Source organism: Antennarius striatus, chromosome 13 (genome assembly GCF_040054535.1).
Source record: "Antennarius striatus isolate MH-2024 chromosome 13, ASM4005453v1, whole genome shotgun sequence".
Classification (NCBI taxonomy): Eukaryota; Metazoa; Chordata; class Actinopteri; order Lophiiformes; family Antennariidae; genus Antennarius; species Antennarius striatus.
The window spans coordinates 6,088,543-6,114,044 of NC_090788.1; the positions used below are offsets into that span (position 1 = coordinate 6,088,543).

The following is a 25,502-nucleotide window of genomic DNA, read 5'->3' on the forward strand; positions in this document are numbered from 1 at the left end:
ACACACACACACACACACACACTCTCTCTCTGATTAATGGGAGCTCATACTGTATATAGTTACTGCGCCCAGGTGCAGGGCTCCTGATCTTCTTTTGTCTGCTATATCACATTCATACTGATCCACTTTCTCTCTCTGCACCTCCTTTAGAAACAACACTGCTTGACTCCGGCTACACTTTTATAACTGTCTACAGATGCAAATTTAATCCATACAACAGAGGTGAATTCCAGCAGGAATGTTTTTCACATATGAGTTAGGAGGTTGTCTATATGCTGAGTGAACTCTACCACCTCAGGAGAGTGGAAAGCCATTCAAAATACACTCCGCTGTTTGAAAAATGCACGGCAGTCAGTTGGAAAATAAGCACCCTGTTTTTCGTCCAGCTCATGAATTCATGCATTTTGCACCTTTCATTATACCTGTGGCGTTCTGCGGGAGGTTATAAGTTCAAGTACACTATATCAAATAAATGGTGTGTTTATTGTATTTATGTATATTTATTCAATGAGATCTCTACATTGTCCGTGTTTTCTTTTAGGTTTTTTTTGGTTTTTTGCATGTTTGGGTGGGTCTAGAAACTTTTTTTTGGGGGGGGGGGTTGGTCCAGCTGGGACAAAGTGGTTGGGTGAGAAATTAAATTTAAAAGCAAAACTCCAATATCGAGTTCTCGTTAAATTTGACATGAAATGAGTAACAGGGGGCTGTAATGGATGGAACTGAAAACAACCTCATCTTTCCCCCTTTAATGAGTGTCACCGATGTGATATCTGGGGTGCTAAAAGATGTCTCACTCCCCAGCCATGGTCTGTTCACCCTTGGCTGCACTTCCATACGCCTCGACTAAAGGCATTGAGCTCCTGAACGCACCCGTCACCCACCATCTTTGAAAGTTTTCATATTCTAATGTCATTTTTCATTTATTATTTTACAAATTTTTAATGTACCAAAACTTCTTTCCTTATACAGTATAATGCTATATAATAAAATAATGATGACTCATCAGTAGCTGCATATTAAACCCCCAAAGAAAACTGTTTAACTGTGGCTAAAGAGACGACAGCTAATAAAATGACATGGCTTCTTTGCTCAGAGTTAGTTTTATTCCTCTTTAGTTGTTATTTCAGTCTTTGTATTGACTTTGCAAGTCTTTGTGCAGGTATTGTGTTCATTACTGTCCATTCTATGCCTCCCTATAATTCTATTAAGTTGACTCTAGGTTATCCCAGGAGAAAGCAGCCCATTAAATTGAAACCCGTCTTCGTTTAGTCACTTTCGTTTCCATCAAGACATGAAATGAAAGTTTCTGTCGTAGTACGTGTGGCACCTTCTGCTCTGCCATTCCTCTGACTGTCTGTATGTCACACAGGAGAGACATGTGAAGACACAGCACAGCTGGGTGAACAGGGTTCCTCCCAGTATGCTGGTTGTTCTCTCTTCCATGGCTGACTTTCCCTGTTAGACCTCAGGCAGCGACTGAACCCAGGAGATGTCTTGCTTAAAGTTTTAGCCTCGGGGCCAAAGGTTGTCAGCACAATCAGAGAGCTAAAGTCACATGCATGCACACACACTCATGCACACACACTCATGCACACACACACACACACACACACACACACACACACACACACACACACACACACGCATGCATGTACGAACAGATGTCCCATTTTGCAGCCATTTCTGTACATGTAGTACAGAAACGGCTCCATCAGATAAGCCATTGTGTTCTTATTGACTGTTTCCTCACACAACATATCATCCTCACAGCTGACTGATGCATTCAATATTTTTCCATTCATGCATGTGAGGTACTTTATCTCCTGTTCATGGGGGGATTGGATGATCCGTGCAACAGATCCGGTTCGGTGAGGTTACCCGGGATGCCTCCAAAGGGATGAGTAAGTCAAGGACATTGCGATTCGTCTGCGGCGGTAAAGTGATTTGCTGCTTTAAGAAAATAAATGCCGTTATGGAAATGGAAGTAATTAAGATGATAGATTGGATGGAACGAGTGAGATCCATGTGTCATCAGTAGAGTGCTCCCAGAATGGAGATTCAGTGTGGTAAGCAGGGGTTCAGATGGCTCAGCATGTGCCGGGACCTCAGAGACACTCTGAAGTGGTTTTTGCTTGGAGGCTGCTGGAATATCATCCAATTAACTGAATGCTAATGCAGCTATGTGTACAGTATACATGAAATTATATCACCAGGCTATTATCTGCTAAGCTAACCAGACAGTTTCACATCTAACAGATTGATATCCACCTTATTTTAAAACTTTTATTAACATAGAGAACATTAATATTTTCTCACTTTTTTTAATAAGTCATCTCTACAGAATTGGAAATATGTTCTCAGACTGTTACTGCAGATTTATTCATCGGTAATGTTTGGTTCTTATCATTGTCTTTTTTTGCTGCAGTGCGACGCAGGGAATTGTTAAAGCTTCACTTCTTTACTTGATAGAATTGGTGAAAATCAAAAAATGCAAACAGATCAAGAGTCTTTGGATCTAAACAAAACATTTACACAACCAAAGGCACTCTTGATCGCTTATGCAGTCCTGAGCTTAGAGCAGCCTGAATGACCCAGTGATAAACAGACCTATTACCGAGCTCTGATTGACCAGTCCATGGGCTGGCCCGCTCTAAAGATAGCAGAGGGTATTTTATTGCCTCGCTAATCTCTCCCAACTCCCTGTATTTTATTTCCTCATCAGCTTTCTCATTCGCTCTATTCCTATATTCTCTCTCACTCTTTTATTCTTTTTTGAACGGCGCTCAAGGTCAACAGATTTTCACCTCATTGACAGCAGTGAATATTTTTTTTGACTGAAAATAGTCTCCACAAGGAGGTGTGACATTATTATTTACTCACCTTTGGTTTAAATGAAGCTTCATGAACTGAGGTGAGGCCTGGAGAAGCAGAAAACACTGTTGCTATCTGATCCCCTGGTTGGCTATACCAAATGTGATTGGCTATCTGACTGGTCAGAGGCGGGCCTTACCGAACAGAAAATCTTAAAACCGTTCGATCCTCAAATGTCATCAGAATCTTTAGGGATTTACGGTTATGGAATATTAATACATCTATTGCATGTCTGCATCTGCAAGTAGGTGGAAAAAATACTTTCAAAAATTTGATTATCATTCTATGAAATAATCAAATAATAATTTGGATCATGCATAATATACACAATTAGCATGAGTAGCATGAGTAATGACAGTCATTGTTATCTGTTACTTCCACCTTTATTGAAGTTTAGCAGCTACATCAAGGGATATTGGTTGTTTAAATCTCATTTTGTCCGCCATTGATAAAAGTATTTTGAATTTTCCTGTCTAGGATCATTAAAGTATCTATCAATCTATCAGTAAATTTATGTCCATTTGGAAATATTCTTTCTATTGAAATGACGTCTCAAACACAGCGCAGGTCCATCAGCACTCGGCTGGATCTTTGAAAACTCTTCTCCCCCTCTCTGGATTCTTCCTCTCCATTGCCCACGTTTCTCCCCCTCCTTAATCTCTTTCAGGAACATTTATTATGGAGTTGTGTCTCCACTGCTGCTGTGTGCGTGATCACCTTAAGCCAAACATTTCTCGAAATGTAGCTACTCAGAGAAGCGTCATTAGCATAATTTCCCAGAGGCGCACTGAGCTTAATTATCAACATGACTGTGTGCAGACAAGAGCAGCGCTCATCGCATTAGGATGGAGTCCCTGCTGTTTGCCCGCGCTCCGTCAGGCCCCGGCTGACTACCTGAAGATTCATGCCTGGCACAGATCAACTCCTGACAACCCGAAAAAGTTTCATCTTCCACGCTACTATTCCTCACCTTGAACACACCGAGGGGTCAAAATAATGGAGAAAACTCAAGGCGTATTTAGATATGCAACAGCAGAGAGAGTCTGGTGCACCATCTGTTGTAGCCTGCACACTGTGTTGTGTTTTATTTCACTTTCTTTTTAAAGATGATTGCTTTTTAATACGGGGATATCAGTTCATGTCAGAGATGCTCAAACACTTGTCTTCTGTTGGTTCATCTTCATCTGCAACCATTTAATGCACCGTCACGTCTGTGTTCTGGACATTCCTCTTCATCCTCGCTCTCCTCAGTGCTTGCTATGAAGAAAAAGCATGCGAGGAACCGGAACTATTTACTTCCATTCCCCATCGATGATGGTGGAAATGGAAATGAATCTTGAATGTGGCCAATACAAACGCAATTTCCAAGAGATGTGCTGCTGTTACCCTCGTTATACTTTCATTTGTACAAGCACATTTCGCAGGATGTGTTTGTTGGCCTGCCCTTGAGCCAGGACCTCTCTGCTGCTCATTGCAGGAGCCATACAAGCCATGCATATACTGAATGCAAATATGCACCTATGCATAACTGCATGAGGCTGTGCGTATTGCAATGTATGGGACTGTATGTGGGTCACACGCTGTTTCTGCTGCTCCAGGCTGTTGTTGTAAATCAAAACCTCATTTACATCAGCTCTCCTGATCACATCTGGGTTATTATTATCTACATGAGCTCACCTGCTCTATTCATGGAAAATGCTTGCTTGTAGAAAACGAAAAGTGGAAACAAGTTGATCAGGAATGCAGCAGAGTGTGGTGCTGCAGAACAGTTGTCATGATGTATAGCTTTGGGCCTGCATTCGTAATTAAGCAACATTTCACCGCCTTTTTTTTGAACATATGTTTCCTGTCACCGGCTTTCATCAATGACAAACATGGCCGGCAACGCAACAAACGAGCGCACATTTGCAAATCAAGATTTATTAGATGCATTTTGTTGTTTTGCGTTCAAGTTTACCTGGAAGAAGGAAGGCATTATCCTTGGCAGAGAGGGAAAATTATGTTTTTTCCCTCCACCCGCTCCTGTGTTGATATCTTCTCTGCGAGGTAATGTGACATCAAACATTTGCGGTAAAGTAAGGCCGAGGTTTAATGCGTGCGCTTTTTCATGTGTTGGAAGTGAACGGTAACAGCAGATAATGTCCCTGTTTGGACAGCAGCCAGATAAGAAGTTTCTCTCAGGAGTGAGAGTAAGTAAAGAGCCCCGATGACACAGAGGATTCAAGCACTACCCCGAGAACCGCAGTGGTTCTCTGCTTCCTCCTTCATGTTTTTTTATTTACACGTCTACCTGCTCTGGTCCCGGTGGAGCTGGCGGTCTCCACATGACTGCCTGTCTGGCCTGCAGGTCATAGAAGATAAGCAGGGCATTAGTCTATTCTCATGTGTTGTAGGTCTCTCAAGCTTCTGCAGGGCACGAGCATATATTGTGTAAAGTGCCCCCTCTCGTTTTTCAATGTCAGGCCTTTCTGTTGTTGATGTTATAAAGCACTGTGAGGTTCTCTATAGAACTAGGAGAATAATTCTACCAATCCAAGCTACCCAACTGTTCTGGATGTGCCTCACGGTTCAGACAGTACAAGTGATATTTGTCTCAAAAGGCATCTTTTGAGACAAAAATCAGTGCTCTTAAGTAATTAATGTCCCTTTATGTCAAAGGGAAGTGGATTCGACCAAGTCCAAATGGGATTCGAGGAGAACAGACACCTTTTTGTTAATTCAATACGTGCCATTGATAAAATAGTTATGACAGTCAGCACAAGGAGGAACTATAGATGGATCCAAGGCAGAAGAGGAAGTGTTGTAACAAAAGCCTACAGAATTGATTTTGTTAGTAGTAACATGAAGGTGCAGAAAGAAAAAAAACCCTGGAGATTTCTATGTTACCAACAAGGTGTATGAAGTTATGGGATTGCAGTAGATTGCATTTCTGAGGAGCAGATTCCACTCAACAGATTTCTAGAGCTGAACTCAGGTGTTGGAGCTGAAGTGATGGGACACATGAACGATTTTGCGATATGTGTTTTTTGTGTTATAAACCAAGCTGGTGGTTTCTGTGTAAGAGGTCTGTGATGGAATTGGTTCAGTGTCACACTTGGATGCCAGGTTATCACACACCTTCCTGCCCCGCAGACCCATTCAATTTCATTCTATTGTCCTTACTGCTGTGAACCTGTTTTGCCATTTCTGGGTGCAGCTTTCCATTTCTCGCTACACCACTGAGAATGAAATTCAAGGTTAATTTGGTTCATTTACTTGCAAAAAGCTGCATGTCGTCTTTGTATGACGGTACAATGCTACTTTATTTAATTTAGCCTCTCTCCTCTATTACCTGCGCTTTAGCTACATACATAGAAGTGAGTACATAAAGCAAGAAACATAAAGGCGTTTGCTTTCCATTAGGGTACAGAAAAGCTTCTGCAGCGTTGGTACCCGAAGCAGATAAATAATGCAATCTGTTAGAGCGACTAAATGAAAACGTAATTTAAGACTACAATGTTAACCAGTGATTGGTCAGATCTGTATATTTGTGAATAAACACACATTAAAAGGCTTTGACCTCGAATTTGGGATGGTGTGTAAATCTTGCAATGAAACTAGGACACATTAGCGCCCAGTTTAAGGTTCGACTATGGCAAAGACCACAAGAAGCAGAAAATGACAGTCTTTTAAAAAAAAAACAGTTTAAATGCTCAGAAAAAAATAAAACACAAGTGAGCAAAAATGAATAACAGGAGGTAGCCGAACAGAACGGATGATCCGCAAACTAGGACGAAGATCAGGCTGCAGAGACACGACCAGGTAATCCGACATGAAGTAAGTGTCTGTCAGGGAAGTGGAGGACAGACCAGTCGAATATAGAGAGTATAATTAGGGATGACAACAAAGGTGTGTGTCAGCCTCCAGCCAGGGAAGCGCCACGCCTCCTTGTTATGTGAACAGACAACAACTGGAGGAAAGAACCAGAACTGTGAGGAGAAACTGTGAACAGAAAACAAGCACAAAGCAGCTTTTTCTCCTCTTTTTGGAAAAAGTTAGGCTTTCCTCCCAGTCTTATATTTTTTACAAATAACAACAACGGATTGTGTATCAGAATGTTGGTATTTAGGTCTATTAGAAGGTAAATAATGGAAGAAATAATATATTTTTATTGCATAGTAGCTTTTCTGGACAACTCTTTAAAAAATGCACACAAAGGGTTGCCGAGAGGCGTTGAATCAGACGCTAGGAAAACATTTGCTAAATCAACAAAATCACTAAAGTCAGCTCAGCTCATTGTCTGATGCCATGAGGCTTTTTCCAAATAGCTTACAAAATAAATTAGTAGTCGGAAATGAGAATAAAGTTCCACCAATCCAGCAAAATATACAGAATATAAATACAGAATCATCTGAATCCTCCCTCAGATAGTTGTCATACGTCCCTCCCTGCAATGAAAAAATAACTTTGATTCTGTCTCCTTCCTTTCTCCCGACAAAGATTTTAACATTTCTTCTGTGTTTGAAGATAAACTTTTAGCTGCCTTAATTTATTTTTGTTTTTCATAGTAATATTCAAAATATTGTTGTGTTTTTCATACTTTTTCTAGTCATTACCTGTTGATAGGCTGTTTCAAGGCAACCCCCTTACCGTCCCATCAGGCTGAACATTTAATGAGTACTTTTAGGCTTCTGTCTCACTGCTCAGCCTCTTCGTGTCAGCCTCTTTCATCCCTCTGCCTGGTGTTCCCTGGATTAAACCACTGGGCCATGTAAGACCCTGCTGAAATTAATTCAGGATGCTGCTTCATGTTTTTCCTGAATTAATTGAAAGTTTGCTTCAGACCGTAGACCTCATTGTTCTATGTTATGCATCCCGTCCGTTAAGCAGTATCGTAGCTGCATTGTACTACAGTTAAGGTGTCCTCATTTACCATAATGTAAAGCAACTGCCAGCAGTATGGTTGGAAATTTTGGTGTAATGCTATTAGCAGCTAATGTGGGCTTAAGATACAAATGTGTAATGGCTCAAAGGCAATTACTGGACTTCATGCGGCTCCCACTCTCTGGAGCCACATTTTCAACATATACAGTAGAACTAGACCTGGAGACACACCAGGATGTTTTACCCATCTGTAGATGCATGTGGTTTGCTTTCATCCCTCTCAGGATAAAATCGATCTCTTTTCGACTTAGCTTTGGGTATGAAGCTTATTTTACCATTTTGACAGTTCTTCTCTCATTAGAGGCTGTAGGAGATCCAATCATCTCGAGCTCCAGCTTATCTAATCCAGACACCTGGAGTGGACTGGCATACTCTTATGGTCCGATCGATAAAATACAGCCTTCACCTTGCTTACCTTATATTTTTTAGAGAATATTGCCCGGATTTCATTTTGGTATTGATTATTTGAGAGTTATACCGTGTTGTGTTATCCATTCTGGTTTACAGTTTTTTTTAAAATGCCATCACTTGAGAGCAGGAGGTAAGTGAGCCTGTGTCTTTGTGGTTGTTCCACAAAAGTCAATGGTAGTTTGATAAAGACGGTCGTTAAAGTGTCATTAGGCGGTGAGCTTTGAGACGCCGGGCCTTTGCAGATATTACATGGGGTCACTCTGAGAGCTGGGATGGCTGGGGAAAGAGTTTGGATATGCAAGGTTGAGAGGCAAACCCTCAATGAACTCCTCAGAGAATAGACTAGACCAACCACACTTCTACAGTCAATCCCAAAGTCCTCTGAGAACAGTGAAAGGTTCGTACCTCTTCATCCTTGCACACAATCCTGTGCTGCCCAAAAACCATCGATTTAATACCCAGCTGCATTGGTTCTCTCATGTAAGCATTGTTGCGTCCTTACGGTGCAACACCTGCTCTTGAGAGTACGAAAACAGACATCGACTCAAATCGAGGCAGCTCAACAAAAGACATGTTTGTTGTGTTTTCTACTGGGGTTTCCACTTTCACAGATTGAAGCTTTTCCAGTAACTCTGACTCTCCAAAGCTAAAACAACTATGACACCTGGTATTGCAGTGGAGATCCAGCCCCACACTCAGAATGAGGAAGTACACAATTGATAGCCTGTAGCACAGTCAATAACTGCTTGGCTGCACGGACTGGGAGTCTTGACTCAATTTGTAAAAGCGAGCCTCTCTCTGGCTGCATGGGCTCTGAGGGTAGAGTCTGAGAAAGCTGATCTCAGCAGAGGGGGTGGTGGTGCTGGTGGGGGGGCTGGAGTCTCAAAATGAGGAGTGTCAGTGGACCGAGAGAGGACATGTACCATTTTTCTGTCTGAGCTTTTATTGCTACATTAAAAGTCACTCTTTGACTTTTAAAACTATATAAGGCCCAATTTAGTTTTAAATATGTATTATATAACTCGAGGTGACAAATCATGAGTCGATATGAAAATGGAAGGACTTCTGCACTCATTTTATTCTCACTGTCCACAGCAGAATCTCCACTGCCCCCAAGTGGACATACCAAGATGGTCTATGAATGAAACCTATTTTTCGTTTTGGTTTCCCTGTGTCAAAACAGCGGGATTTTATCCAAGAAATCTACATTTTAGTTGTAAAAACTATTTCCTGACCTCTGTCTTCTGTTTCTCTGCAGTGTTCATCATGGCTGCTGGGCTGCTGGTCTACCCCTTCGGCCTGAACTCTACGCTGGTGAGGTCCTTCTGCGGGGACTCTGACATCTACTACGCCGGCGATTGCCAGATCGGTTGGGGCTACATGCTGGCCATTGTTGGAGTCATGCTCACCGTCTTCTTGCCATTTTTTGCCAAATATGCACCAAAGGAGCAGCTGTCCCCGACCCCTTTACCCACGCTGTTATAGTGCATTGCTATCTGATTTTTTTTTCATTACTTTTTTATAATATGGGCTTGCTGACATGGCGAGACACTTGCATCCCAGTTTTAGAGGTGATGCTGTTTGGGAAGCCCCTCTCAGCGACAGCTGAAGCTGAGACTCAACAGCAAACACTGTCTTCCTGCATCTGTTATATAATTAACTCAGTTCAGATTGCTTTATGTTTTAATAGTGCTATGTGATTTGAATCTTTACCCTCAAATCCAACCGTTTGAATTTAATATTGTCTTTATGTTAGGTCTGGACAATGATGCAGTCAGAAAATGCTCAGACTGAAAACCTTGTTGCACATGGCTGAAGTAAATTATTAGTATGAACAAAAGAAGTACTTGCAAAAATTTGTTTCTATCTTCCTTTCATTTGTGTGTAAGAACTCAATATGTACAAAACATTCCAAAGCAGCCTGGTAGTTGGCTGCGGGAGGGGGAGCATGAGGGTTATGTCGGGGTCTAACCCGTCCAATCAAATGTTTCAGTCACTGAAGGACATGAGATTCAATGAAAGAGCCACTGGAAACAGTCACCATGAAGGAGTCACATCTAGTGGCAATGCTTTGTGCCAAAGAACGGTCCACGTGGGCTGGAATGAACAGATATGATGTCTGAGGTTTCAAAATGAATCAGTGAACAGTGAACTCCGACATGTTGAAGGATTTTTGCTCTCTGTGCTCCTTCCAGTCATGTGACCGTCCAGCTTTTAAGATTTCCTAACTGTCACAAAGCTAACGACAGTGGACTCAACGTCAAACCTTCTGGGAGAACCATTGAGACTCTCATAAGAAGTTAATCGTGATAAAATTTGGTTCCACAGAAGTGGTGTCGAACATTTTGGAATAACAGATCCTTTTGTTAACTTCCCTCCCCCAGAATTGTTGTGTGATGTATTATAAATCGCTTGTTAAAAGTAAGCAGTTGTTTCTTGTCAACAACACACAATACAAGTCACTAATTCAGGAAAAAAAATACTTGCGAAAGGCAGGGAGATGTAGGAATTATGTCCAAAATGCATGATGAGATGGACTTTGTTAATGGTAGAACAATTGATCTCAATTTTAAATGTGATCAGACCAACTTGTGCCTTTTAACATAACCAAGACAAGTGTTTAATACAATTATCAGGTTATCATCTTTTTTTCTGCTGAAAAACTGTGGATCCTGTTGTGTGATACGTTTTTTTACTCTATATTTCCTCCTCCCAGAAGTCAAGGTTTTCTTCAGTGTATGACGCGGTATGACTTCATTAACCTGAGAAGCTGTTCTGGAGGATAAAAAGATGATGTCTTCTAATCCACGGGGGTAATGGAAGAGAGAAATGCAGTCTGGTTGTGTCCAATTATGTTCTGAAACACCCTTGCCAATTACCTAGAAGAGGAAACTTGAACTGTAATATTAAAAGGTTGTGGCTAACTGATTAATTCCTGGCATCCTTGTCTTGTGTGGTTTATAAATTGAGTGGTTAAGAGCTGTACAAATTGAACTTTGGTAATCTTTGCTGAGCTAACATATTATTCACCTAAGTGTAAGATATGACCTTTAAATAATTAGGTCTTCAAATAAGATGATGTGTTGCTGTGTTTTTGTCGACCCACTTCTCCTTTTGAGCCAACCATTCCCGTCATGTTCCAAGAACAAAATGTCTATTTCTCCACTAACTGTTCCTGTACACTGCCAACTTGAAGTTCAACTCCCTTTTCTAGTTGCTGTTTTTGTGTGTATTAGTGCTAAATAATGGGTTGAATTTGTCATAGGTTTTAAACCCAAATTTGGGTTCTCATAATGACATGTCCTGACATGCAGAAAATGACTGTGATTATGTTTCCATATTTGAGAGAAGGTCAGGAGGGAAATGTTGGTATGGTATTGGACCTCTTACTGTGCTTGATTGTGTGAATGACTAGCCTGACTGCACTGGACTCATTCCCCTGTTTGTTGGGCCATTGTGTATAGTCTCAGCACTGGTGAAACTGTCTTGGTAGAGTAGAATTATTGTTTTTCCTCCATTGTGATGTTTGACTGTAAATAAACTAACTGTACTTGATATCACATTATTATTAACTGCCCCGTTTTTCAAAGATATATTTTGAAATATTACCTTGTCGTGTTTGCTTTACCTGAATTAACCTCTAAATAATGATTGCTGTTCTGTGAATCTTCTTTGTAATAAAAACATTTCGGAATTTACAGAAAGAGAGGCCTTACTTTCTGCTCAGATTTTGAACAAATTAAACTTTAAATATTTATTGTGGCAATAATAAGAACACATGTGCAAGAAGAAGTGAACATTTAAAGCTCAATACAGCACAGTTTGTCTATCTGCAATAAATGAACAGCAACACCCATAAAGCCAAAAAATAGCATTAATAACTTCGACATGCACTTAAAACCCAGAGCTTGTTTTGGCCACAACAAGGGTTGATTATTATTAAATAGCACTAAACTCGTGTCACTTTGCGCCATCGAATAGTGGTGTGTTTTACTTTTCTCCTGTCAGTGCTTGATTACTGAAACTCATGCTCAGATTTCATTAAATGATTTTACCAGTGCTCTCATTTCTGCATTGCAAACTTTCACAGATTCTTGGGCATTCCTCAGCTCTGAGGGCAGGCCAGGTCTGACGGATACACACACCAGGACATCTTTACTGCGGTCGTAGTTTCCCACACAGCGGTGAACTTGACCTCGGATGAGACGGGGAAGTTCCTGTTCCTGTTGGTCAAGAGGCACAAATTAACTCTAATCCCAGTGCTTTTTTATGCTATACCAGTACTTCAAATACAGTATGACCAAATTATCTCCATGTGGGACCGAGATGCCACATACTGAAAAGATGATTCCCTTAGAAGATGCTGATGTTGGCAGAAGTGTGTGTGAAACCAGTGTGGTATTTCATAACAGAAATATAAATTAACCAAAAAATATATACACATGACAGAAAAGTGTACGTCTTTATAAATCAATATGTATAACAGAGATTAAATAACCGGATGGATCCTTTATGCAATTTACTGGAATGTCTGACATGTTCGAAAGACATAGTAATTCAGGTTTTTATCAACTCACATTTTCATAGAAGACACACTGCACGGTCTCCTTGCCATCTCTCATGAGGAAGTTCTTCGCTCCATGGTGACCCATTGTGACTGCAGAATCCAGAGTACCTGAGGGAAGACCTCCACCTGTTTATGGTGCTACAATAAAATACACTACTAAATGCACTACAGGGTGTATAAAACTTCTGATCAACTTACCAAATATCTCAAATAAATATGGAACTTTGTCCTTAAAGTGGCTCCAATGCCTAATGCCGTGAATAACTGCAGTCAGAATCCTCAGTGAGTTGTCAATGGTTGGCCTTGTTGGAGATGCTTCCTGCTGACCACAAATATAGAGAATGTGAGATCACTAACAACATTATGATAATAAATTGTCAATTTTTTGGTATTTTCTATTTGTCCACCTGTTTCTGAGTTTGTTGTACAGTCTGACATTGATCTGTGCTCCTCTTTCTTTCTACAGATGGGTTCTGAGGCCCAAAGCTGTTAGTAAAGTTCCAGGGGTTGTCTTGCGACTGTGCTGCAGGAGTGGGAAGCCTGTTGGGTGGTGGGACCGGAGCTAGTGGAGGTTTGGACTGCTGGGAAGAATGATGCATGGGACTGGGTGCTTTGTAAGATGACTGCTGATTCCCCCGAGAAAACACGCTCTGGGCTGTTGACCTGCCTTGTACATGTTCATTGACGCGGTGGGGTTGATGTTCACTATCTCTGGAGTTCATACTCGATTCCTGTTTTCTCACTGTGTTGCTTGGATGAACCATCTTAGAGCTGAAAAAGAATATAAATACCAGGTTTGCCTATTTTCAGATTTTGGATCAAAACAAATCCCAGCCATGTGTCACACTGAAATGTTAAACCTTTGATTTTACACTCGATTTTGTTTTAGAAGAAAACAACTTTTATTCTCCATAGCGGAAAATATTTTTTCCGGTCTAGTTGTTATTTCTTTTTCTTCTCCTTTCGACTTTTCCCTTCAGGGGTCGCCACAGCGAATCAATTGCCTCCATCGAACCCTTTCTTCTACATCCACTTCTCTCACACCAACTACCTTCATGTCCTCTTTCACTACATCCATAAACCTCCTCTTTGGCCTCTAGGCTAATCACACACAAACACACACACACACACACACACACACACACACACACACACACACACACACACACACACACACACATGCATGGGTTAAGGCCCGAAACACACACGCACCAGAGGCCTGTAAGCATGCAAATAATGTTGAGAGGCAGACTGGTGAGCAGCTCCTTCGCGGTGCGCCACAGTGAGCAACTTGTTGCTTTTAACTTTGTCTCTATTAGGCTTTAACAAAAGGTTCATATCACTGATCTTTACACTAATCTAATGATCACAGGGTAAACACAACATACCCTCTGCCTCCAACTTTGTATGGATGTGGCATGGGTGAATATCTTCTCATTGCAGGGGTGGGTCCTTGAGCAGGTCTGCTGCTGTTGTACTGTTGGGGTGAGGTAGATGGTGGGATCCCTGGTCTGTTCCACAGATGACTTTCTGAAGCACCAGTTGCTGAACCTGAGGTCTGGTAACATCCATAAGTATCTGAAGACACATACGTTACAAGGGGATGATCTTATAACAGGTTTCATTGTCTAAAGCTGTGAATGGCAATGTTAATTCATTGGGGGAATACTTGAAGAATTCATATCAACGTTTTGATGACAATTTTACACTTCAACACACTTAAAAGCAACAATTTCAAGTTATCTGAAAAACTACTGTATAATTCACACGAACCTAAGGCGAGCGTCCATTTGTTTTTGTGTGTAGCGCCCCCTAGTGACTGATATATAATTGAGGCTGGGACGCCTCACCTCATATGGTGGGAGATGTACCTGAGCTGGAGTCTGCCGTGTATTCACTGAGGCTGAAGAATTCATTCTCCGAAGGGGTAGATGTCAAAGGAATTCTGCTTCTTTTCTTCTGATTAAAGAGCCGCAACGGCATGAAGCCTGTTGGAGACAGGAAATAGCTGTACACGTCAGGGGATTAAGAGAAAAAAATCCGACTTTTAGATTCTATACTTCTGCCAGTATTAAATTAAACTAGCTGTCTTTTAAACCAAATGTGCTAGATTTCAAAAACACCAGGACATTTTAATAATAACTCAATGTTACCTGGCTCTTTAAAATGTATGTCTTGAAGAAGTAACACTACAATATACAGTTTGTGTAGAGTATGTGTACTGATACCCGTTGTTGGTCCGGCGGGTTGGCTTTCCTGCTTCCTCATAGCAGGTTGCATAGAGAAGGAAGCTAATCCAGGTTGTAAGTAATTCTGTGTGTAGAATAGAGCATATAACTGAAGGGTGTTTGTCACACATTTGAGTCTAAAAAAATTAAGAGGACATAAATTAAGCAAACATTGCACATTGTTTATTTCACTGTTGTCTATGCAGTTCCGCTGTAACCTAGCTAGTAAACTAGGCTAACAAGCCAGCGGTAAATATTTGTCTTGACTAGTTAGATTCCTCTAGTTAACTCCATTTATGAACTAAAGCTACAAACGGTTTTCTATTTTTATTTGCCATTACTTTTTATGAATATAAATTATTAATAATAGAAACTTTTATTGTTGTCTAAAGTTTTTATGCGTTAAAACTTACAACGAAAGGTCGTCTGCAGTTCAGCACCCCGGATAGCGTCACGCGCCTGATCTTGATGTGACGCATGTTGCATTCACGTCTTTTTACAAAGTCGGATTTATGAGACTTCCCATCACGAACGCAGACTGAAATGATCGGGACACAAATTGATAAAGGATCTTATAAATACCGTTATTTCTGTTTACATTACAAAATGTACCTTAAAATAAATTCATTTCCATTCTCAGTCTGTAAAAGTAAGACTGAATTTTTACAAATGAAAAAGTCAAATCCGCAGAAAAAACTGGAATGTCCAGTCTTAATGTACTGTTTTATCCATTATGAATCATGATTAGGTCATTTAAAATATTCCATTGCCTCCACTATCAGGGCCTTGCATTCAGACCACCATTCTGCACTCATTCTGAGATTTATTACTGGAGAAGGCTGTAGAATACATCAATATTTACTATGTGAGGAAATTGCTGAGTCAATGCTGAGAGTGGGCAACTTGCTTGAAGACACTTTACCTCTCATAAATACAACATCCTGCAGAAACTTTTTAAACTAGACAAGTTTATTCTTTTAAATTAATTTAGTGCCCCCCTTCCAGTCACACAGAGAGTAAATTTGCTCCTTTCAACCATTTTGACTCTTTTTTAATTGACAGAGATGTGTGAATGTTGGAGCTTTATTTCAAGGCACTATTACAAAATACAGTTTGGTCGTAACAGCCTCCCCTCCTGAAACAACAGAAGACAAAATGTAGTAATTAGTTTATTAGGATTTGTGACTCGATGTGACTAGGTGCAGACAAGTAGTCATTATGGATATCTATTGAGCCATTATGGATGCAACAGTAGATTATAGTTGCATGATATATAGAGCAGGAGCAAAGTCATCACAAGGACTCGATGGAGCATTACAATTATAGATTAGAGCTATTATATTTAAGATGAAAAGACTCCGCTGAAGTTATAAAGAGAGAAACTTGCACTTTCATATAGATTCCTTTCAAGGAAGCAGTTAAGATAACCTATAAAAGACTATGTGAGGCTATAACTAGTCATCACTCAGGTTTAGTCAAATAACCAAGATACAGTGCCCTGCGAAAGTATTGCCCCCCCCCCCCAGAAATTTTTGACATTTTGCCACATTTCAGGCTTCAAACTTAAAGATGTCAAACTGAAAATATTTTTCAAGAATCAACAACATGTGAGACAGAATCATGAAGTGGAACCAAATTTATTCAACATTTTATATTGTGTTTAAAAATTTAAAAAAATGAAAAATAGGATGTGCAAAAATATTGGCCCCCTGTTCTCTCAGCTCAGCTAAATGACTCCAGAAGTTCCTTGATGACTTCTGAATGATCCAATGTTGACTAAAATAACTAACAATGACAAACAGAATGATCTGTGTGTCATTTGGTCTCACATTTGCACATCCTACTTTTCAGTTTTTTATTTTTAAACACAATATAAAATGTTAAATAAATGTGGTTCCACTTCATGATTGTGTCTCACATGTTGTTGATTCTTGAAAAATATTTTCAGTTTGTTATCTTTAAGTTTGAAGCCTGAAATGTGGCAAAATGTCAACAACTTTTTTGGGGGCCAATACTTTTGCAAGGCACCCTAAATGAGATGGGATTTGGGACAACTGCCTGTAAATTGGGACTGCTACACACATTTTAATCTTATAAACATAGTTCTGGTCAAGTTAAAGATATTTTTCACCTAAATTCTTGTTTGTGCTGAAGTTGCATATACAAATAATAAGCTACATTAAAGTATATTGCCGTTATTTAGAATATTTTATATTTTACATGATTGGACTCCTGTATAATCAGAATTCTTTATTGATCTCTGAGAGGGAAAGTGCTTATAGGATACAGTATTATTTTATGTCCCCCGGTCTAAAATTAAGCAAGTTAACAATTTGAGATGCTTTTTTCCCTAAGTGGTTTTACCAGGTATAATCTGCTAAACTCAAACAAAATCAGGCTATTAAAATCAGCAAGTTTTGGCTCGATTTTTATTCTACACATAAATGCAGCAAAATAAACAGTTGTAAACAGTGTTGTCCAGTAGGTGGCGGTATGTAGCACCAATCGTTCCGGGTCCTCCAGTACAGTGACACGAGAAGAAGTAGAGCGATTCGAGTAGTTTCTGGAAGGAACCTCATGCTTGCACCATGGAGAAAGTGAGTGTCCTCAAACTCTCTCATAGTAATTATTTCTAATCACTCTCTTAAAGAAATGCCGAGTGTAAATCGGAATTCATTTTTTAATTTTGTTTCTTTACAACTGTGGTTTGGAGATTAGTCTAGTTAGCTACCTCTTTGTAATGAGACTTGTGCCGTTCAGCTAACGCAAGCTAGCTTTGTCATCATCAATCCGTTTGTAGCATTTCTGACTAGACGTGCTAATGTGACCTAATACAAAATATATTTGTCAAGGCTTGTCAGTTATTCAGCAAAAGCGATGTATTAAAGTCCAAATTTAGCTAATTTGTATAGCTAACTGTTAAGCTATTGTAATGTTTAATGACTTCGAATGTCATTTGCTTCGTAACTACAAATATTCCATCAAAGTTTGACAGCATTGTAACCCTCCTCTGTACATCTTTGTTCGACACCAGTTCGCAAACTCTTCGCAAATCAAGAAACCCTCAATAGCTCGGTAACTAGTCCCTAGTTAGCATGTTGCCGCTTAGCAATCAATCTTATCCGTTAACATGTGAACACTGCCATCCATAATATTATGATCAATGAAAAGTAAATGGTTTTTATTAAATGTTGTGCCATAAGACAAACTGATTAACCATCGACAGTGACGTGAGTATTTTTGGATCGGCTGGGATCAGTGATGTCCTCCATAGCCTGCACCCAGACCGGACGATCATTCCAGATGCACAGGACGCTTCTATTGTGACTGGAGCTGCTTCCTGTCCTGTGTTCTGAGATTTTTGCTGCTCAGTCTTCGATAAACTCAGGCAGATAAATTAGTCTCACTATCGATCTCGTTGTCCCGAGATTTTTTTTTGCTTTAATGTGTTGCGTTTATTTTTGATAGTCGACCGATTATCTTTTTAATTAGTCGACAAATCAGATCATTCTTAAATTGATTGTAAAGCATACACCACCTGCATGAAGCTCTTATATAACCATCATTAGTATTCAGCTTGAAGTGGTTCAGGTATACAGTATGCTAACTAAAAATAAAGACAATTAAGATGAAAGTTCATTAAACCTTTAATCAAATTTGCTTGTAGCAACAAACAATTGTTTGACAAAAGCACTTGTCCAAACGTCACAAAAATACTTTGTTTATTTTTTAAAGTTTTTTTCTCCTTAATTTGCATTTGGCATCAAACAGCAACAATGAGGTAGACACCTGTAAATAAGGAATTAGAGCGCTTCAAATGTCTGATAAAGCGCTATATAAATAAAAGTTGATTGAACAATAATAACGTTACACAAAACATGAAATATGTGTTCTAAGTCCATCCAATGAATCATATTGCCGTTGCTAATGTTAAAGTTCCAGCTACATGAGTGAGTAGTAAGTTAGCTCTTTGTTTATGCTAATATTAGCAACTAACTAGCCAGTTAGCCAACCGAGATGAGTCCCTCTCTAGGTGCAACATTAGTTAAAATCAGGCTACAGTCTCAGAAGATGATATATTGCTCTGTCATGTCTTTGAGGTGTTTTATAAATTAGACAAGATCTTGTGAAGTAGCAAAGAAAGCCTGGCTTACTTATGAACACAGTTAAGAGTAATTAATGGCCTGCGTTCTGAGTGCACCCATCTGACCTGAACAGCTGAGAGTCTGACCTGAAAAGCTGTCAGTTTCTCAGGTCAGCTGTGCTGAAAGCAGCTGCGTTAGAAGTCTTTTCTATCATGAAGGGTTTTTGCTTGGAATGGAGAAAGAGTTTAATAAAATTGTCATTTTTGTCTTTTGAGTCTTAATTTTGTGACTCTTCCTGTGTCGCAGGTTTCAGCATTGAAAGACCAGGGCAACAAGGCACTGAGTTCAGGAAATATTGATGAAGCTGTACGTTGCTACACCGAAGCTTTGACCCTTGACCCTACAAACCACGTTCTGTTCAGCAATCGTTCCGCGGCCTACGCCAAGAAAGGCAGCTATGAGAATGCCCTTGAAGATGCCTGTCAGACCATCAAGATCAAACCTGACTGGGGCAAGGTGATGTATTTCATTCTTTCTTTATTATGCTGACATTTCAAAAATTGGGAACAATTTACCATTCTGATTTTGATTGTGCAGGGCTACTCACGTAAAGCTGCAGCACTGGAATTTCTCGGCCGGTTGGAGGATGCTAGAACAACTTACCAGGAGGGACTCCGACAAGATCCAAATAATCAGCAGCTAAAGGAGGGCCTGCAGAACACCGAGGCCAAGCTTGCAGGTAGGAACGGCTGATTGTTAGGTCATTAATTCTAAAAGGAAGTATTATTTCATTGCAATATCTGTAACGTGACTCACGTTTTCCACTTGTGTTGATAAAGGATTTAGATACTGTTGCTGAGTGGATCACTGAGATTAATCCTTGAGTGCTTGAGTTTTAATAGAAGAGTAACCCTGAATTCAGGATCTTGCCATTTGTATAAACAGTGCATTGAGGAATAGAGGACACAGAGGAGGGAATTTTCTGATGAATTTTATCCAAGATGACGAGAGGTGAACACACTGCCTGCTCCTTTATGTCCTTGTGAATTATTGTATTGAAGGTGAATTTTTGGTTCACCAGAAAAAACCATGATGAATCCCTTCGCCATGCCGAACCTCTACCAGAAGCTGCAGATGGATCCTCGGACCCGTGAGCTATTGTCAGATCCCAGCTACATAGAACTGTTGGAGCAGCTCAAGAAGAAACCATCCGAACTTGGCACGTATGTGGATATTTCATGTTAGTTGGTCATGTTTACCTCTGATGATGATAATGATGATGGGGGATCTGATCAAGGCACATCAGCACAAATTTGAGCAGTGAGGACATTTCTATCCTTTTAGCTGCAGTTTTCTATTTAAATGAACAAATATATTCTTGGCAAAACTGTAATTTTGTTATTTGATTAAATGGGAAAATGGGCCTGAATCAAATCAAATCAATTATTTTATGTTACGTTGGTAGCCCAAAATCCACAGCAATTCTTTTGTGACTGTTTTCAGGAAGCTGCAGGACCCCAGAGTGATGACTACACTGTCTGTTCTGCTGGGACTGAACCTTTCTGAGATGGAGGAAGAAGAGGAACCCACTCCTCCTCCTCCCCCCAAACCCAAAGAGACTCAGCCTCCTCCTCCTAAAGAGGAAGAACTCCCTGAAAACAAGAAGAAGGTAAATCAGTTTGTCTGATTCCTCCATTTGATCTTTTCTGATGAATCCCTACTTTCGGTTTTCTGTTAATGTTTTTTTTGTTTGTTTTTTTTTGTTTTTGTTGGACAGGCCTTAAAGGAAAAAGAACTTGGGAACGCTGCATACAAGAACAAGGATTTTGAAACGGCACTGAAACATTATGACGAGGCGGTCAAACATGACCCCACCAACATGACCTACCTATCTAATCAAGCAGGTACATGTTCTAACGTGTTTGAAGTAAATGCCAACATATAAATGAAATAGATTTTCACAAATTCTTATATTGGATGAATTTCATTATTCATAAAAAAGAATTTTGGATTAAATAGTTTTTTCCCAGGCTGTTTAGTTGGGATGTGTGCTACTTTACTATCAACCACAGCAAAATATTCCTTGGAGGAAAATGGAATGTGAATTTTGGCTTTAAGTCAGTTAATGAATCACTCAAAAACAATGAAAGCACGGGCGCATAAAACCAGCCCTCTGATTTTCATTTTTCTCCTCAGCCGTGTACTTCGAAAAGGGAGAATTTGAGAAGTGTCGAGAGCTTTGCGAGAAGGCTATTGATGTGGGCAGAGAGAACCGAGAAGACTACAGACAAATAGCAAAGTAAGTCATTTTTTTCTGTCATTCATTAGTGCATTTTCGGGTTGCTGGAGGAAAATTCCTTTTGCTGAGGGAATTCATCTCCTCTGTCCATCGGGATAGAAGGCAGCACCTCTATAATGGGAGTCTTCCAGAAGACGTTTTGAAGCCACAGAATAGATTTACTTTAATCTGATTGGAAATCCTCATACATTTAATTAGCATTAACAAGAGAATTTGTTGAAGGAACCGCTAGATGGCAGTGTTGCTCCAGCGCTTCTCAGATGATTCTTATCGCTCAGCTGCCTTTACCTTAACAGAGGAGCTCCCTCACTTGGAGGTGTTTGCTTTCCAAAACAAAACTTATTGGAACCTTGCATCATGAAGTAGTGACATGTGCCTCTTTATCCTTTCTATAGAGCTTTGGCTAGGATTGGCAATTCATACTTCAAGCAGGAGAAATACAAGGAGGCAATTCAGAATTTCAACAAGAGTTTGACTGAGCATCGTACTCCTGAAGTCTTGAAGAAGTGTCAACAGGTGCTGTATGAGCTGATGATTTGAATAATGATTATAATGAGCCAATGTGCATCGGAGTGGATGTGGTTTGACAGTAGACGATTCACTCATATAACTGATTCCCCAGGCAGAGAAGATATTGAAGGAGCAGGAGAAAATAGCCTACATCAACCCTGAATTAGCCCTAGAAGAGAAGAACCAGGGCAATGACGCCTTCCAGAAGGGTGCGTGTAAACTTAAATTTTTTTTTTTAAACTGTGCCATGTAATTATTATTTTTTTACAAAGATGAACTCCTCCTTTTCTTCCAACAGGAGACTATCCTGTAGCAATGAAACATTACAGTGAAGCCATCAAGAGAAACCCCAACGATGCTAAACTCTTCAGTAACAGAGCTGCCTGCTACACAAAGCTGTTGGAGTTCCAGCTTGCTTTGAGGGTATAGTACATCTTTAGTGTTTTGCACTGCATTCTTAATGAGGCTACAGCCTCCCAGTCACGTTGAACCACTTCTTTGGATTTGCTTTTATGTTCGGTCAAAATATTCCATGTTTATAATCTTTTTTCCTTTTTTTAGGACTGTGAAGAGTGCATCAGACTCGAGCCTACATTCAGTAAGTTGAAAAAATAGCATTGATACGAGATGTTTAATGTTTTGCATGATAATTTAGTAGAAGTGTAGGTCTGTATTGATGACCAGTCACTTTGACTTCACCCCTAATGGAAACATATCTCTTTGTAGTTAAAGGCTACACACGTAAAGGAGCTGCCCTGGAGGCCATGAAAGATTTCACCAAAGCTATGGAAGTGTACCAGAAGGCTCTAGAGCTCGATTCCTCCTCAAAGGTATTTTTCAGGTTTTTACACTGTTCAGGGTATTGAACACATAAGGTATTTGTCAGTAGATTCAGATCAGATTCCGGTTTATAGCTTTTTAAGACTTTCCAGTTCTTTTTGTTAAATCGTTCAGTTGTGGATCCCTTCTTGCCTGTTAACATGTATTAAAACAGCTCAGTCATCGTTTGCCTTTTTCCACATTTAGGAAGCCACAGAAGGTTTGCAGCGCTGTGTGATCAGTCAGACCACGAGGAATGACAGTCCTGAGGAGGTGAAGAAACGAGCCATGGCTGATCCTGAGGTGCAGCAGATCATGAGTGACCCAGCCATGCGTCTGATCCTTGAGCAAATGCATAAGGATCCTCAGGCGCTCAGCGAGTAAGTTTATCAACTGTGTTCCAGTCATCTCCTATAGCAGGGGTCACCAAATGGCAGTCCAGATCCGGACCGCGTGATGGTTCTGTCCGGACCCGTGACCACTCTGACAAATTCACGAGTAGATTTTCTTGGCGCATTTTTACTGACAGTCGCGGCTACAGATGGCGGGCGCTGCTATTACAGTTAACGCGGTAGTAGCGCCACTCAGTTCAGCCAATCAGATCGTTTGTTTACCCTGTCTGTCAGCGCACCCAGAAGTGAGACAGCTAGCTGCTGCTGCCGCTCTGAGTTTACCGCTACAGGAGAACAGAGGAAGAGAGACAGTGAGGACAGCATAGCTCCAAACAAAAGGAGATTAATGAGGAAAAATGCTGGTTAACAATGAGTGGACGGAGAAATTTATGTTTATTCTTCCGTCAGGTAGTTCAAACCATTTTACCTCATATAGTCTGAACACGTAGCATGAATTAATTAATAACTTGAAGTGCCACTTCGAAACAAAGCACAGAGCTTTCTGCAGAATTATCTCCTGAAGTCCGAGCTGAGGGCCAAATAACCTAGAAAAATGCAAACGAATGTTCAGTAAAGACATGGTGGGTTTTGGGGCAAAATAAACATATTTTAGTGAAGGGACAGTTGTGAATAAGTGCTTGAAATCTGTTTTTGAGACATTGCTTGAGGGAAAACAGAAAGATGAGATGTGTGGAAAAACTCCCAACGTCAGCTTCAACAGGAACCATAAAAACAGAAATATTAACATCTTGATGCAGCCATTCAGAGAGCACCATGCAATTTCCTCCGGGATTAATAAAGTATCTATCTATCTATCTATCTATCTGTGGCCATTGATGGGTTGTAGCTTGTGTGTGTGTCAGGTTCCTTCACAAAGATAAGGAGCTCTTTGCTGAGTGTAACACCACTATGAAACACACACAAGAGGAGAGGACATACATGCAGCAATAAAAGAGATGCTGACAAAGTCCAGCGGTCTCTTTCACCACACATGACAGAGACCACCACAAGGTGTGCACAGGCACAAGGTGCGAACAGGATTACTTGTGTACAAGTAAATTACTAGCAGACCACATGGCCCTTTTTTCATGAAGGAAGTTCTGTTTGCATTTTTTCCCTGAAAGAGCCAGTTTTTATTCATGCTTTCTGAACATGGTAATGTATTTTTACTTTAAGTGTAGGCCTTCAGTTCTTCAGACTGGGACGTCTTTAATTTACAGAAAAAAAGATTAATCAGCTTTAATCAACTTCATTTTTAATTCTGAGATGTGTGTGTGTTCTTCAATCTTACATAAAGGCTTGAAATTTATTTGCCTGGATCTATTTTTATTTATGGTGAGGTAAAAGAGCTAGCTGTGCACTCAGTTAAACATATACTGCATTGAAAATTTATAATAAATGATAGTGTGCGCATAGGGACCGGCTATAAGACACAAACGGGACTTGGGTTCGGACCTTTTACAAAGAGGAAATTTTTATAACCGGACCTCCATTACTTTTATTTGAATACCCCTGTCCTATAGGAAGACTGATATGATTCCGGTATGATGATTGATTTCTCTGAGAGTCGTTTTTTTGTCTCTTTGATCCTCAGCCACTTAAAGAATCCAGTTATTGCTCAGAAGATTCGGAAACTCATTGATGTCGGACTGATATCCATTCGCTGATGTCAACCAAGCGCCAGATTTGTGAGGAAACTTCAAGATAACTGCGGAACGATGTTCAAATTTCTCCAAAATATTACATTCTCTTTCTTGCCTTCAAATTCTAAATGATGTTGTCCTCAGTCTCACTGAGACTTGTGTCTCTTATGTTTTTTTAATCGGGGTCAGAACTTTTACTTGGCTGTTTGAAAACCTATCTTGTGTATCATCATTTAGGGCTCAAGAAAGGTTCTTGGGCAGAACTGGATTCATGTCCACAGCTTAAAATAAACAGATAAATTCAATGTATCAGGATGCTCAGTGTTTTAAAGGCCAAATCCACTCTAAAGCACATTTCACATCTTCATGTTTTGATTTCACTAAATGGAACAAAAAACAAATTCTGCACCAAAAACCAAGATGTTAGTTTCCAATTTCAATTTGTGAAAATTGGTTATTCAACTCTTGTTCTCTTTAAGGCTTGACTAAACATGGTGCTACAAGGTTGAGCTGTCAAAGTTTGTTTTCCTCAGTGCCTCCGCTCTTTTCCTCATCTTCATCACCTCAGGCTAAACCTCTCCTAACAAGACATTCTCGTATTCTTTGTAACTCTTATAAGAATGTTTGATTTTTGCACAAACATTTCAAACTAGTCAGAATTCTCTGCTTTTTCTGTCTTGCTAGATAATTTTTATGGAGCCTAATAGAAGTCTATCTACACCATTGAAAGGTTAGAGGTTACACAGTTTGTTAC

At 40.1% G+C, this 25,502-nt stretch overlaps 3 protein-coding genes across 4 annotated transcripts in view; 2 read left to right on the forward strand and 1 right to left on the reverse strand.

Annotated features, from left to right (window-relative positions):
• Positions 1–9,711, forward strand: part of LOC137606735 (LHFPL tetraspan subfamily member 7 protein) — a 76,293-nt gene extending 66,582 nt beyond the window's left edge. The window contains exon 3 of the mRNA XM_068332127.1: positions 9,464–9,711. Within this exon, the coding sequence (XP_068188228.1) occupies positions 9,464–9,690 (227 nt within the window). The 3' untranslated portion in view covers positions 9,691–9,711. The remainder of the gene's footprint in view (positions 1–9,463) is intronic.
• A 2,259-nt stretch (positions 9,712–11,970) lies between these two features.
• Positions 11,971–15,464, reverse strand: LOC137606571 (spermatogenesis-associated protein 22). 2 transcript variants are annotated; one of them, XM_068331887.1, is made up of 8 exons: positions 15,414–15,464; positions 15,001–15,085; positions 14,644–14,760; positions 14,161–14,350; positions 13,180–13,543; positions 12,971–13,091; positions 12,783–12,880; positions 11,971–12,428 (listed from the first exon to the last, which is right to left on the reverse strand). In XM_068331887.1, the coding sequence occupies exons 2-8, from the start codon at positions 15,050–15,052 to the stop codon at positions 12,237–12,239; spliced, it is 1,134 nt and encodes a 377-aa protein (XP_068187988.1). In that variant the 5' UTR covers positions 15,053–15,085; positions 15,414–15,464; the 3' UTR covers positions 11,971–12,236. The 2 variants fall into 2 exon arrangements, with proteins under 2 accessions (XP_068187988.1, XP_068187986.1); XM_068331885.1 differs by having other exon boundaries at positions 12,971–13,094.
• Positions 15,465–17,488: 2,024 nt separating this feature from the next.
• stip1 (stress-induced phosphoprotein 1) lies at positions 17,489–25,053 on the forward strand. Its single transcript, XM_068330883.1, has 14 exons — positions 17,489–17,597; positions 19,392–19,601; positions 19,683–19,824; positions 20,167–20,308; positions 20,589–20,754; positions 20,863–20,989; positions 21,282–21,384; positions 21,780–21,900; positions 22,007–22,103; positions 22,193–22,317; positions 22,456–22,492; positions 22,621–22,724; positions 22,921–23,093; positions 24,700–25,053. The coding sequence occupies exons 1-14, from the start codon at positions 17,589–17,591 to the stop codon at positions 24,770–24,772; spliced, it is 1,629 nt and encodes a 542-aa protein (XP_068186984.1). The 5' UTR covers positions 17,489–17,588; the 3' UTR covers positions 24,773–25,053.
• Positions 25,054–25,502: the final 449 nt, after the last annotated feature.